At 35.1% G+C, this 13,291-nt stretch overlaps 1 protein-coding gene across 6 annotated transcripts in view; it reads right to left on the reverse strand.

The window, feature by feature from the left end:
• The window catches only part of MYH15 (myosin heavy chain 15), a 107,746-nt gene that overhangs the window by 24,466 nt on the left and 69,989 nt on the right, over window positions 1–13,291 (reverse strand). For 5 of the 6 annotated variants that reach the window (XR_004232981.1, XR_004232980.1, XR_004232983.1 and 2 more), the window contains one exon: window positions 9,562–9,696. Coding sequence is in view for 1 of the 6 variants with exons in the window: in XM_031959636.1 (XP_031815496.1) it covers window positions 9,562–9,696 (135 nt within the window). In the remaining 5 variants the exon portion in view is untranslated. Of the gene's footprint in view, window positions 1–9,561; window positions 9,697–9,796; window positions 9,903–13,291 lie in introns of those variants that run through there. The other variant, XR_004232982.1, reaches the window with a different exon arrangement.

Below are 13,291 nucleotides of genomic sequence, written 5' to 3' on the forward strand. Positions count from 1 at the left end.
ATATACAAATGCATTCAGAGCTCTCTTCCCTTTTCCTCTACAGATGAATTTTTTTTAATGTTAAGAAAGGGGGAAGATTTATGACTGATATTTTTGTAAATGAACCTGCAGAAGCCCCTCCCACTGAAGTAACTTTTCCCAAAGTCAGACAACCACCAAAAGATTGGGGTGTTCTAATGCTAACAAATTTGTAACCTGAGTACCTGTTAATTTACTTTTTTAGCAGAAGTATAGAAGATATTGAGTTTCTATAAGAAATCTTCATTATAAGCACATGTCATTTTCTCATGTGGAATAAAGCACATTATGTTCAACAGGAATGTGTATGGGGTAACAAGCTTTTGTTAATTCTGAAAAATTAAGAAATTGGCTTTTAGATTTTTAAAAGTTTAAAATAGGTTAAATTACAAAGGGCTTTGATGAAATTTGTAAGTTTATGCATTTAAATGTAAACAAATATATTTTCAATGAGTTTTGTCTTCCCTCTTCAAATACAGACACACACACACACACACACACACACACACACACACAGAAAGAGCTAAAGTCCTTCTGCTAAATGGGAGGATAGTAATTATGAAGCACTTTGTTAAAGCAACAGCTTGGAAGTAATAAAACCAAGAGGATAATGAAATATTTAGAATGTAATCAAAGGTTGTTCATAGTAGATAAATAATTTTATGTGAATTACTGATTATCATGAAATATAACTGGACAAATTATAAATTGATTTGCTCCAAATTTTTTTATTATTCAGTATGCTAGTTATATAATGTTGAAAAATATGGCAAAATAATGAAAAAGCAGACCACTTCGACACCTTTGTGAAAATGATGAGTTTATAAACTGGAGAAAAACATTGATGCTGTATAAAGGTTTTCATTCTTAAGCCTAAGCTCTCATCTTTAGGCCAAGAACCTAAATAACCTTGAAACCTGCTGAAAGAGTCTCACCAGAGACCTTAGACCATGAGCAGAGATATTAAATATCAAGACTAAGAACTGTAGATCTATCTATCCCAAGTTTAAAGATTTTTATTCTTTAGAGATTGACATGCAACTCCTGAATTCTCAGAGATAATAAAACAAGTGACTTAATTTTTAGGGAAGTGCATACATTTAATTTCTATGTAAAACAATAAAATGTGATCAGATTATTTTTGTGATTTGTAATTTTTATAGCTGATGGCCATATTAGGATATGTCAAGCTAGAAAGAGATGAATTGAGATCCAAATATTTAGAAAAGACTTTGTATGAACTTAAACAAGGTGAATGTTTTAAATAACTATCATGTATTATGTCCTAATTGTGAACTTGTTGGTATTAATTTTAATTGAGGAAGCAATCATCCTGCTTTAGGTTATAATTTACTATATGAAGCAGAATCTCTTGGGATTGTAATTCTGATCTGATCTCAGTTTGATTTCTAGTAAGAGAGTTTATGATGCATAACCAATCACCCATAATATGCTAGTGGAGGGAATGTTGCCTAGTACTTCCAAATGTAACAGTCATCAAGGTGTATGTGAATTGATGAAGAGGTGGAGAGCATGGCTTTATGAAGGTAATAGCAGGGTCCTCCCATCTCAATTTGGAAGTTGTCTCCACCACATCCCTCTTCCTCCTTTCACAGTAAATTCCTCTGACTAGAAGGAGACACACAAATATTTTATTATGAATCTTAATGTGACTACCATCAGGCATCCCTGAATTCACAATGAGGAGGATACTGGGGTGGAAAAAATGTCACTACCCATTCCAGGCAAATAATACTTATAACAAGCACAGCAGCAGTAGCACTTATATGATGCTTTAAAGTATGCAAAATATTTAACATATATTATCTCATTTGATCCTTATAAAACTATAGTAAGCTCAATAAGGACAAACAAGATCAAGAGATTTGTTCAGTATCATAAAACTTATACCTGTGGCAGAATTGAAACTCAGAACATCCTAATTCCAAATCTAGGGCTGTGGATGAGGGGTCCCATTATTTGCAAAGAACCAAAGATCTTAGGAAGTGGAATAGCAACTTCAAATTTTTGAATAACATCACTTATAAGGAAGAGTAAAAATGCTACAGAGAGGACTAGCTATTAAGATAATCATAATGACTAATCATAGAATTGTTTTTCATTCTAATGATCAATACATTGGGAAATATAAAACAGGACAAGGCAATGCACAAAGCAGGAGTGATAATTCCCTGAATTATCTGGAGATTACCCAATTTCAAAATCACTTTGCCAGTTAGATAACTGATTAAGATCAACTCAAGAACATTTAAGTCCATGGGAGGTCGTTGTGGTAGATGATGACTGATAGATATCACAACACTAATTTCACTGGGAAAGAAAAGCTATTGATTAAGAAGGAAGAAAAGTGGAATTTCCAAAATGAGGAAGAGAAAATCACAGGACTTGGATAACAAGACTATTTGGATTTCTGAGTTAATGGATTCTTGAAAATCTAATTATAGCAATAATTTTTAATAGCCACTTCTATAGCCCACTTTTTAGATTTCACTTAGTATCCTATACACAACAACTATCTCAACACATAATTCTGACCTAAAAGAGAGGGCAGCCAGTTCTAAATTACTAAGGATGACTAAATTAACTGTGTCACCATGATCCCAGTTAATGAGTGGAATGTAGTAGTTTATAGCAAGGCCCACACATATTATAAAGAAGGGATCAGTGATGAAGGAAGAATTTCAATTTGGAAGCCCCAATACTAAGGGCTGTTATTTGTATTTTATTCTTGAAGATAACCATGACATCAGGAAGGCAATACCATGACTTGCAAGTGAATTGGATTTAAGTGAGGCAGACCTGTGAAAGTCGGGACCTTCACCCTCTCCTCCAGAATCGTCTGGGCCCAGTGGCCAGATATGGAGATTCGAGATGATGTAGGCTCATATGTAGTGGGAAACTTTGAGCTTTTTAAGTTAAGGTCTTTCCCAGGTTTCAGTTTGCCTGAGGTAATGCCCAATCATTGATTACAGTTAGGCAATAAATGAGGTTAAGAATGGTCTCTTATCAAGTCAAAAAAAAATCCATCTAGGAGGGAAGACCCTTATGGTTTTTGACCAAAACCAAAAAAAATTGCCATTCACACTCAATCTTTGCCAAATGATAACCAAGTAAAGCTTTTCCTGGGGGCTATTGTTGGCCAATCAATGAAAGTCAGAGTAATTTGGGTTTAAAATATTATCTTTTTAAGAAAGAAATAAAATCCACAAAGACAAAGATATCTTGTGAGAAGGCAAAATAAGGAACTATATGAACAGAATTACAAAATGCTTTCTACACAAATAAAAGTCAGATCTAATCTCTTGGGAAAATATCAAATGCTCATGGTAGGCCAAGCTATATAATAAAAATGATAATACTACTGGAATTAATCTACCTTTTAGTTCCATACCAATCAAACTCCCAAGAAATTATTTTACAGAGCTAGAAAAATAATAACTAAGTTAATCAGGAAGAACAAAAGGTCAAGAATTTCAAGGGAATTAATGAAAAAAATGCAAATGAAGGTGGCTTAGCTGTACCAGACCTAAAACTATATTATAATGCAGTGGTCATCAAAATCATTTGGTACTGGCTAAGAAACAGAGCAGTCAATCAGTAGACTATATTAGATTTATAGGACAAAAATAGTCAATGATTATAGTAATCTAGTGTTTGACGAACCCAAAGACCCCAGATTTGGGGATAAGAACTCACTATTTAACAAAAACTGCTGGGAAAATTGGATACTAATAGGGCAGAAACTAGGCATTGATCCACATCTAACATCATATACCAAGATAAGATCAAAATGGGTTCATCATTTAAACATAAAGAGTAATATTATAAGCAAATTAGAAGAATAAAGAATAGTTTACCTCTCATATCTGTGGAGTAGGAAGGAATTTGTGGCCAAAGAAGTGGAATACATTATTGAATACAAAATAGATAATTTTGATTATATTAAGTTAAAAAGGTTTTGTACAAACAAAACCAATGTAGTCAAGATTAGAAGGGAATCAAAAAACTGGAAAACATTTACCTTTAAAGGTTCAAATAAAGGTCTCATTTCTAAAATATATAGAGAATTGAATCAAATTTATAAGAAATCAAGCCATTCTCCAATTGATAAATGGTCAAAGGATATGAACAATCAGTTTTCAGATGAAGAAATTGAAATTATTTCTAGTCATATGAAAAAGTACTCTAAATCACTATTGAGGAGGGAAAGGGACCCACGTGTGCAAAAATGTTTGTGGCAGCCCTCTTTGTAATGGCAAGAAACTGGAAACTGGGTGGACATCCATCAATTGAAGAATGGTTGAATAAGTTATGGCATATGAAATGTTATGGAATATTATAAGAAATGATTAGCAGGATGATTTCAGAGAGGTCTGGAGAGACTTACATGAACTGATGCTAAGTGAAATAAGCAGAACCAGATCATTGTGCATGACAACAGCAAGATTATACTTGTGGATGATGATTGATTCTTCTGGACCTGGCTCTTTTCAACAATGACATGATTCAGGCCACTTCCAATGGTCTTGTGATGGAGAGAGCCATCTGCTTCCATAGAGAGTACTGTGGAAACTGAGTGTGGATCACAACATAAAATGTTCACTTTTTTGTTGTTGTTGCCTTGCATTTTGTTTTCTTTCTCATTTTTTCCTTTTTGATTTGATATTTCTTGTGCAGCATGATAATTGTGGAAATATGTATAGAAGAATTGCACATATTTAACATATTTTGGATTATTTGCCTTCTAGGAGAGGGGGTAGGAGGAAGGGAGATAAAAAATTTGGAACACAAAGTTTTGCAAGGGTGAATGTTGAAAATTATCCATGCGTATGTTTTGAAAATAAAAAGCTTTAATAAAAAAAGATATCTTGTGAGAATTCATCAATCATAATTTATATTTCTTGGAGCATAGCACCCACAGGTAAGGGTATTATGCCCTATGTGAACAGAAGGAGAAGAGGCATGGAGGAAGAAAAAAAAGGAAAAAGGAAAAGGAAAAAGGAAAAGGGAAAAGGGAAAAGGGAAAAAGGAAGGGAAAGGGAAAGAAAGGAGATAGGAAGAGAAGGAAGGAGGGAGGGAGAAAAAGAAAAAAGGAAAAACTATTGCCAAACTGGAACTGACCAGTTGGGTATCCAGTTGGACAGCTCCCACTACTCAGAAATTGTTTGTCCTTCATTCTTGAAGATGAACGTGGCATCAGGAAGATGATAAATTAGATGTAAATGAGGGAGGGTTGTGCAAAGTCAACAGCCCCACTTTTTCCTCTGGAGCCATCTGGGTCTGGTGACAAGATATAGATCAGGATGGCTAGAGATATCTTTGGAAGCAGTGAGAGATGTTGCAATTAGGATTTATAAGACACATGGGGCCTATTATTGGATAGTGTTGCTAGGTAGGCAGTTAACACACAACTGTTACTTTGCTTCACGCACAAAAGACTTTGTACTAGTGTAATTACCTTGGGCACCTCCTCAAGTATATAAAAAGAATCCAGTAAGGGAAACCCCCTCCCTCTCAGATTTGGCATATTTTCTATTCCACAAAGGCCGTGCCTCTATTCAGGAATCATCTCTAAGGAGAAAATGGAGGCAGAAGAGTGGGTCTGGAGCTCACCAGGATTTTGAGCATGTATTTTTGGACTGTGTTTGATAACTGTATTAAACTTACTTATTTATACCCCTTTCTTAAGTAGGCTCAGTCATTTACATCTCTCCAATATCTTATCCTAAGACAGCTTCTCCAAGGATCCTTAGACACAAATCTATGTATTGTGTTGATCTTCTGGGCAGTCACTGAACTGAGACTCCAAAATTCAAATCCATGATATTTTTTTTCTAATTCTAAAGTTGCTTGAAAAGCCTTTTTCATCTATCAGCCTTTTTAAAGACCCATAAGTGAAGAAATCTGAATTCTTATGTTACAGTCAAGAACTTCCTAAGTCTTCAAATAATTCACACTGCAACTATAACATAAGATAATAGATTTAGAGCTAGAATACAGAGGTTATAAAGATCAAAATGCTTTTTTGTAGGTGAGGAAACAGAAAAACAGAAATAAAATGACTTGCCTACATCTTATAGGAAGGTGGTGCCATTTGAACTAAGATCTTCTGACTGCAGAACTATGGTTCTTTCCACTGTATTAAAATGCTTCCTATGGTTTGAAGATAAAAAAAAGACTAAAATTGTTATTTTTTCATAATTTCTTTTTTTCATAGCAGTATTTTCTTTTCATTTGAATTTTTTCCTAGGGAAAACATGCATTTTACAGTATCTGTAAATACAAAACTATGTTTACACTGACTTTTGAATTGAGTATATTTTAAAATGCTGAAATACTCATCAAATCCAATGTAATGTGCAACAACAGCAAAAGAGAGGAATGCATTAGTAAACTCTTAAGAAAAGATAATCTTGTTACTTAGCACAGTGGATAGAGTACTAGTCCTGGAGTTAAGAGGATGTGAGTTCAAATCCAGGCTCTGAAACTTACTAGCTATTTGACTCTTGGGCAAGTCCTCCCCCATTGTGGGGGACTTAACCCCAATTGGTTTCCAAACCTCCTTTTTTTAAAGGAAAAAAAGGCAAATCTTTTCTCAAGTGTTTTTTTTCTGCATTGGAGTCATTTTTTGGCCTTGTCAACAATATATAACCACTCCTTCCATCAGGGGCCTCTTCATCAAGGCAACTTCATTTAAATTATCAAAAGAAATCTGATGTCAGAAAAGTCACTCAACTTGAATTCAAAAGATCTAGGTTTTAATTCTCTACTCTCTTGAGTACTAATTCTTGTGAACTTGGGGGCAAGATCAGGTGGATTTGTTTCTTCACTTAAGAAACAAGGAGATTGTGCTTGATGATACCAAGTGCCCCCTTTAGCTCAGAATCCTTGAGTCCTATGACATCACTCTACTTAGAGCCCTTACAGATCAGCAGGCATCTGCCCAGCTCAGGTGGGGAGTCCTGAAGGGGCCCCTGACTTCCTGTAACAATTTCTGACCTATAGAAGAGAAAAATCACTTTAATATGTCAGCTTTGACATTTTTTTTAGGTTTCTTTCTAGTGCTATGAAAGAGACCAAAGGCAAGAGCCTTAGAGAAAGGGGATAGCAATATCCCCAAAAGGAAAACTCTAGAGGTCATTGTCTTTATTTTGTTCAGAAGACAGAGCAAAAAGGTTGGAGAATTTTATTGCCTCATTTTCTTTTTCATTAAGAAATTGGTAGGCTGGGTAGTCATGTTTTCCTCCTACTCCTACTTATATCTGCATTGAATCTATGGCTGTGTAAATATAATGGTGGATCTTTTTAATTTGTTTTTTTTTTAAATTCTCTTTATAACTTCTTCAAAAGTCAGATAAAATAATAGTCAAGTTGTAAATGATCTCAAATATTACTTAGTTGAATCTTCCATTTTACAGATGAGTTAACAAAGGTCCCAACTGGTTAAGTGATTTACTAGTTAGCCAGTTAGCAAGTAGATATAGGATTCATGATTACCGATCCAATGTTCTTTTCTCTGCTCTTTGCCTCTTTCTGATGGAAAGGTAAAGATTGTTGTTGTTCATTCATTTTAGTATTGTCTCACTCTTCACAGCCCTATTTGGGATTTTCTTGGTAAAGTTACTGGAGTAGGTTGCCATTTCCTTGTCCAGTTCATTTTACAAATGAGAAAACTGAGGGAAACAAGGTGAAGAGTCACACAGCTAGTAAGTGTCTAAAGCCAGATTTGAACTCAGAAAGATGAGTCTTCATGACTTTAGGCCTTGTACTCTATCCACTACCCCAAGATAAAAATCATTACCCTCATCTTGCATGTATAAACTTTAAATGTCCAGAATTGGGAAGATTTCACCCTAATAATTCAGGAGCAGTTAGGAATTAAACCCTAGTCTTCTAATCTTAATGTCCCCCTAAAGCACTCTCTCCCTATCTTCCAATTTATTAAAATAATGAATGTGTCACTCCTTAATAAAAACATTTTGCAAATTTTAAAACACTGTGTGAGTATGGGCTACTACTATTATTGGGTATTGGAATTTTTTCCTTTTTTCTGAATGATCATCTCTCCACATGGTATGGCTGTCAAAATACTGGAATGGCAACTGGAAGAGACTGCAGGAAGAAAAGAAAAAAAGACAAAGGGAAAATTTCACTAGGTGATGATTCCCGGGAAGAAGAAAATACTGAAGCATACGGACTTCATCTTATACAAAAGAGATGGCATAGAGAGGTGGCAAAGTGTTAGAGATTCATCTTCTCCTTGCTGAAAAACAGCAGATGAGTTGGTCACATTATATAGCTGGGGACCCTCAAAAAGATCAGCAGAGGAATGAAGAGGACGAAAAAATGACCTTCCCTTCCCCAATCTTGTTTTCAATCAAGAGAGTAATTATGAGGAAGAGGAGTCCTCTACTAGCAGAATCCTCCTAGTTAGAACTATAAATAACTCAGGGGAGTGAAACACATCCATGGAACTAATGAATCTCCATTTTCTCTGCTTTTCTTAATCATCTTTTATTAGAATGACATATTTGCAAGTGAAAAATCTGTTCCAGCAAAATAGGGCCATCTTGCTACAATTTCATAGGTTCCCTCAGTGGAGTAAATGGGCCAAGAGAATGAGACATGACCCAGATGCAAGACCATGTGGATCCCCATGCAGATACTTACACTGACGATATTCGTGTTTTGTGACCTTTTGACAACAATGTTTTATTTTAAAAGTACAATTAGATCTGTTTGACATTCTAAGTGAATCACTTCTAATGCATGTCAATCAACCTTTATTGCAGGGCTGTTGATTGTCATTTGACATAGATTAGCCTAGGCCCATCACACCGCAATGAATCCTGAAAAAAATTAGGCATGTCAGAAATATAATAAAAATTAAAAGTGTGTCCCTGTAGAACTGGTCTGGGCCTTTTTCACCTAAAGAAGAGGCAGCAATGTAGAAAAATAGAACTCTGGATCTAGAATTAGTACACTTGGGTTTGCAACCCAGATCAGAACCTCATTAACTATATAACCACAAACAAGTCATCTCAGCTCTCATTTTTTTTTATATAAAATGGGGATAATGAAGCTCTACTTACCTCACAAGATTGTAATAAAGAAAGCATTTTACAAACCTTTAGCCATTATATAAATGCACATATCTATGTATACATATTTATGGTATCTATGTGCATATATATATGTATACATATACATCTGTTCATATGTGTGATTGTATGTATATTCATGGGGGAAAGAGATGAGGGGAGGGAGAGGAGAAAGTGAGAGAGGAAAAGAAAGAATAAGGGAAGGAAGGAGAAAGAAAGGAAAAAAGGAAAAGAGAGAAGATGGAAAGGAGGGAAGAAAGAAGGAAGGGAAATAGAGAAAGAGGAAAGGAGGGAGTGAAGGAGAGAAAGAAAGGAGGGACGAGAAGAGAGAGAAGAGTCAGTTGTTTTTTTAAGTTTTCAGAAGGTGCATAGAGTGCAGAATACATCTAGTAAAATGGTTACTTTTGTTTTTGGGACATACCTTTTTCTCAATCTCTCTCGTTTTAGCCCTTAGTTTTTTAATCTGTGCTTCAGCCACTTCTGCTCTTTCCTTCGCATTATCCAGCTCACACTGCTGGGTCTTAAACTGGTACAGATATTGATTGGCTTGTGCTTCCTGTCAATAAACAAGAAGAAGCCACAAGGGTTCAGGTAGTCTGGTATTTTCCTGCTATGGCCACATTGTAAAAAAAAAAAACAAAAACAAACAAACAAACCTTGAGAAGTCTGTAACAAGATTGCAACTCCTGAGTTCTGAGCTAAGCCTGTGACATTTCAGTTACATATGCAGGAATTCAGTTTTCAACGGACCAGAAGTTCAAGCTACAAACAAAACAGGCTTTAAAATATCCTTTCTAAAATTCTGATAACAGAACTTCAAGATTATTTGGACAACAGTAGGTAGAGAACTGGGCCTAGAATCAGAAAGATCTGAGTTCAAATCTGGACTGACTCAAAATAGCTGAATGACCCTGGGCAAGTCACTTGATTCTGTTTGCCTCAGTTTCCTCATTTGTAAAACGAGCTGAAGAAGAAAATGGCAAATCACTTCAGTATTTTTTCCAAGAAAACCCCAAATGGCTTCATGAAGAATTGAACATGATTGAACAACAGAAATCATTTAGTCCAATTCCCTCATTTTAAAGATGAGGAAACTAAGGTCCAGTAGGGAACTGAATTAACCCAATAAATTTAAGTGCTTTGTCTAATATTACACAGATAAGAACCAGAGATTCAAATTCTGATTTTCTGACTCTAATATGGTTCTTAATGATAGAGCAAGGATTCTTAAAATGTCTTCAGAAGTCAAAACTATTTTTATACTACTACTAAAAGTTTTAATTTCTAATTTGGTAAATGTGGTAAATTTCTAAAATGGTAAATATGGTAATATATGATCCACATAAACAAAAGCTCTTGGAGAGGGGTTTCTCATTAATTTTTAAGGGTACAAAAGGTTCTGAGACCAAAAAACTTGAGAATCATTGCAACATAACATAAACTTTGCACAAATCAGGTGTGGTAAAACTTTCCCAGAAACCTTAGAGCATAATTATACACTGAATACATCCAATATTATGTGATTGACAGAAAGCATAGCAGCCAGCGAAGTATAGGGAGACCTCTGGAGATCAGTGAGAATGTAAAATAAAAGGGAGCAGCTCCCATTAAATAACTCTATTTTAATTTGGATTGTGTTTTTGAATAGACTTATGTCACCTAAGCTTGTGTTTGCTAAATACAGTCTTATCTATCCCTCCTATCCCTAAACTCAGAGACTGGTGTTTGATGGTCAGAAAAGGAAAACTTTAGCATCAAGAGGAAACAGATATATTTGATTAAAAAGATTATTATATTTCCGTTTGTGATTTGGTTTCCTATTTACTTCTATGACTTTTAGGGTATAGCAGGAATGGGATGATAAGAAATTAAAAACCGCTGAGCTGATTGTATTGATGACTAGAAAAGGAAAACTTAACTTAAATAAGGATTTTAGAGCACCCTGCAGCAGAAAACAGAATGGGGAACAGAACAGGTCATATTCTTTGTCATCCCAAGAATGGGAAAGGGAGGGGAAACAATGAAGAATGTTTTATTTATTTAGCAGACACAGGCATTCAAGATCTAGACATAGATAAAATCCAGCTATTTAATGTGATTCTTATTAACTCCTCTATGCCTATATCTTCTTTAATTGATCTATATTCTGTAAATCTATATTCTACTGATCAATTGTCCTATATCTTCTTGTGATTGATCTATATTCTATACATCTGTATTCTATTGATACACTTTTCTATATTTCCTTGGGTATGGTCTATATTGTCTAGATCCATATTTTATTGAAAGATTTTTCTACATCTTGTGTTTGATCTATATATTATACAGATACAGATCTATTTTTCCTATAATTCCATGAGATTACTCTATAGATTTCTATTCTATTGGTTGACTTCCCTATGTCTCCTTGTGTTGAATCTGTATTTTATTGATCTATTTTCCTATACTCTATACATTTGATCTATATTCTATACCTCTATATTCCATATATCTCCTTGTGTTTGATTTATATTCTATAGATCTATATTTTAATGATCAATTTTCCTGTATGTCTTTGTAATTGATGTATAGTTTATTGTTCTATAATCTTATATCTTCTTGAGGTTGATCTATGTTCTATATAGATCTATATTTTACTGGCCTATTTTCCTCTATTCCTTGTAATTAATCTCCATTTATCTTCTTTTCCTTCCCTGATTGCTGGACTTTCTGTCAACTGCATAAAGTTAAAAAGTATTTAGTTAGAAGTTCGTCGTAATGATTAACCAAGAGAGCCACTTAAAAGAAGACAAGACTGATGATCTTGGTTAAAGCAACTATGGAGGATAGCAAAGGGAATTTTATGATGGCCTGTGGAAAGCATATTGTGTCTTTTTCTGCCTGTGGCAGGTAAGACTTAGGTAGACATAAAATGTGAAATAATCTCCATCAGAAGAAAAACTGAAAGGGTTGCAAGAACACTTTTTTTTTTCTCTTCAGGTTAACGGGGAAAAGTAAGTATTCTTTGAAAGAATGGGAGAGGAGAGAAATCTCATCTGTATCAGGAAGTTAAAAGTTAGAAGGAAACACAAAGAAGAGAGAAAATAAAGAGAATGAAGCACTTAAAGCTAAGTAATGAATATAAAATTCTAGCTGGAGAGGGGGATGCTCTTACGGTCCAAGGAATGATGTTATGGATAAAATGCTATCAAATGAAAGATCATCCAACAACAATCAGAAGAAGAGATAAGTAATGGTACCAGATGACAACACTAAAGGCAGTTAATTATTGGCCTGACATACACAGATAGGGGGCATAATGGATAGAATGCTAGACCTGAAGTGGGTAAGACGTGAGTTCAAATCCAGCTTCAGATACTTACTAGCTATAAGATGCCAGGCAAGTCACTTGACCTCTGTCTGTCTCAGTTTCCTCATCTGAATAAGGGTAATAATACTACTTCATAAGGTTGTTATGAGGATAGAAGGTAATAATACTTGTAAATTGCTTTGAAAGTCTTAAATCCCTATAGAAAATGTCATCTATTATTATATAACAGAGAGGTTTGCCAGCTTCTAGGAGACATATCCACAACTGTTAAAATACTGACTACTTAAGACCCATGTGGGGACAAATAATATCCCCAGAAGGAGGCACCTAAAGAGCATTGCTAAAGATTATGAAGTTCCAGGCAAAACACTGGAAACCAAACAAAACACCAGCTGTGCTTCTGAGGTTTTCAATCACTACCACTAATTGAAGGTATGGAATTCAGAAGCGAAAACTAGATTTGAGAAATGAACAGCTGGCTAAGAAGATGGTGTCTGACAGTGGGATCTGGATTTCTGAACCATGCAAATGTAGGAGTGATGAGCACCTGGCCAGGACTGGAATATCCCTTAAAGGACCTCAAACCTTGCAACTCTAATCAAGGATGATTCAAACTGAAAAAAGAAGGGGAAACAGAAAATTCCCCCAGTAAATCAGCCAAGCCTGGTATAATAAAGAGCAAGAGGCAAATCACTCTTTGGTTTCTTTTTGGAGGAAAATAATCTTGGCCTGGAACAAAAGTCTTAAGGAAGGAGTGGAAATCAAAGATGAGGGATGATATGAGGTCTATCATAATCAGTAAGTTCCCATCGCCAAACCTGAACGAAATCTATCCCAGGGA

Source organism: Sarcophilus harrisii, chromosome 3 (genome assembly GCF_902635505.1).
Source record: "Sarcophilus harrisii chromosome 3, mSarHar1.11, whole genome shotgun sequence".
In the NCBI taxonomy this organism is placed as follows: Eukaryota; Metazoa; Chordata; class Mammalia; order Dasyuromorphia; family Dasyuridae; genus Sarcophilus; species Sarcophilus harrisii.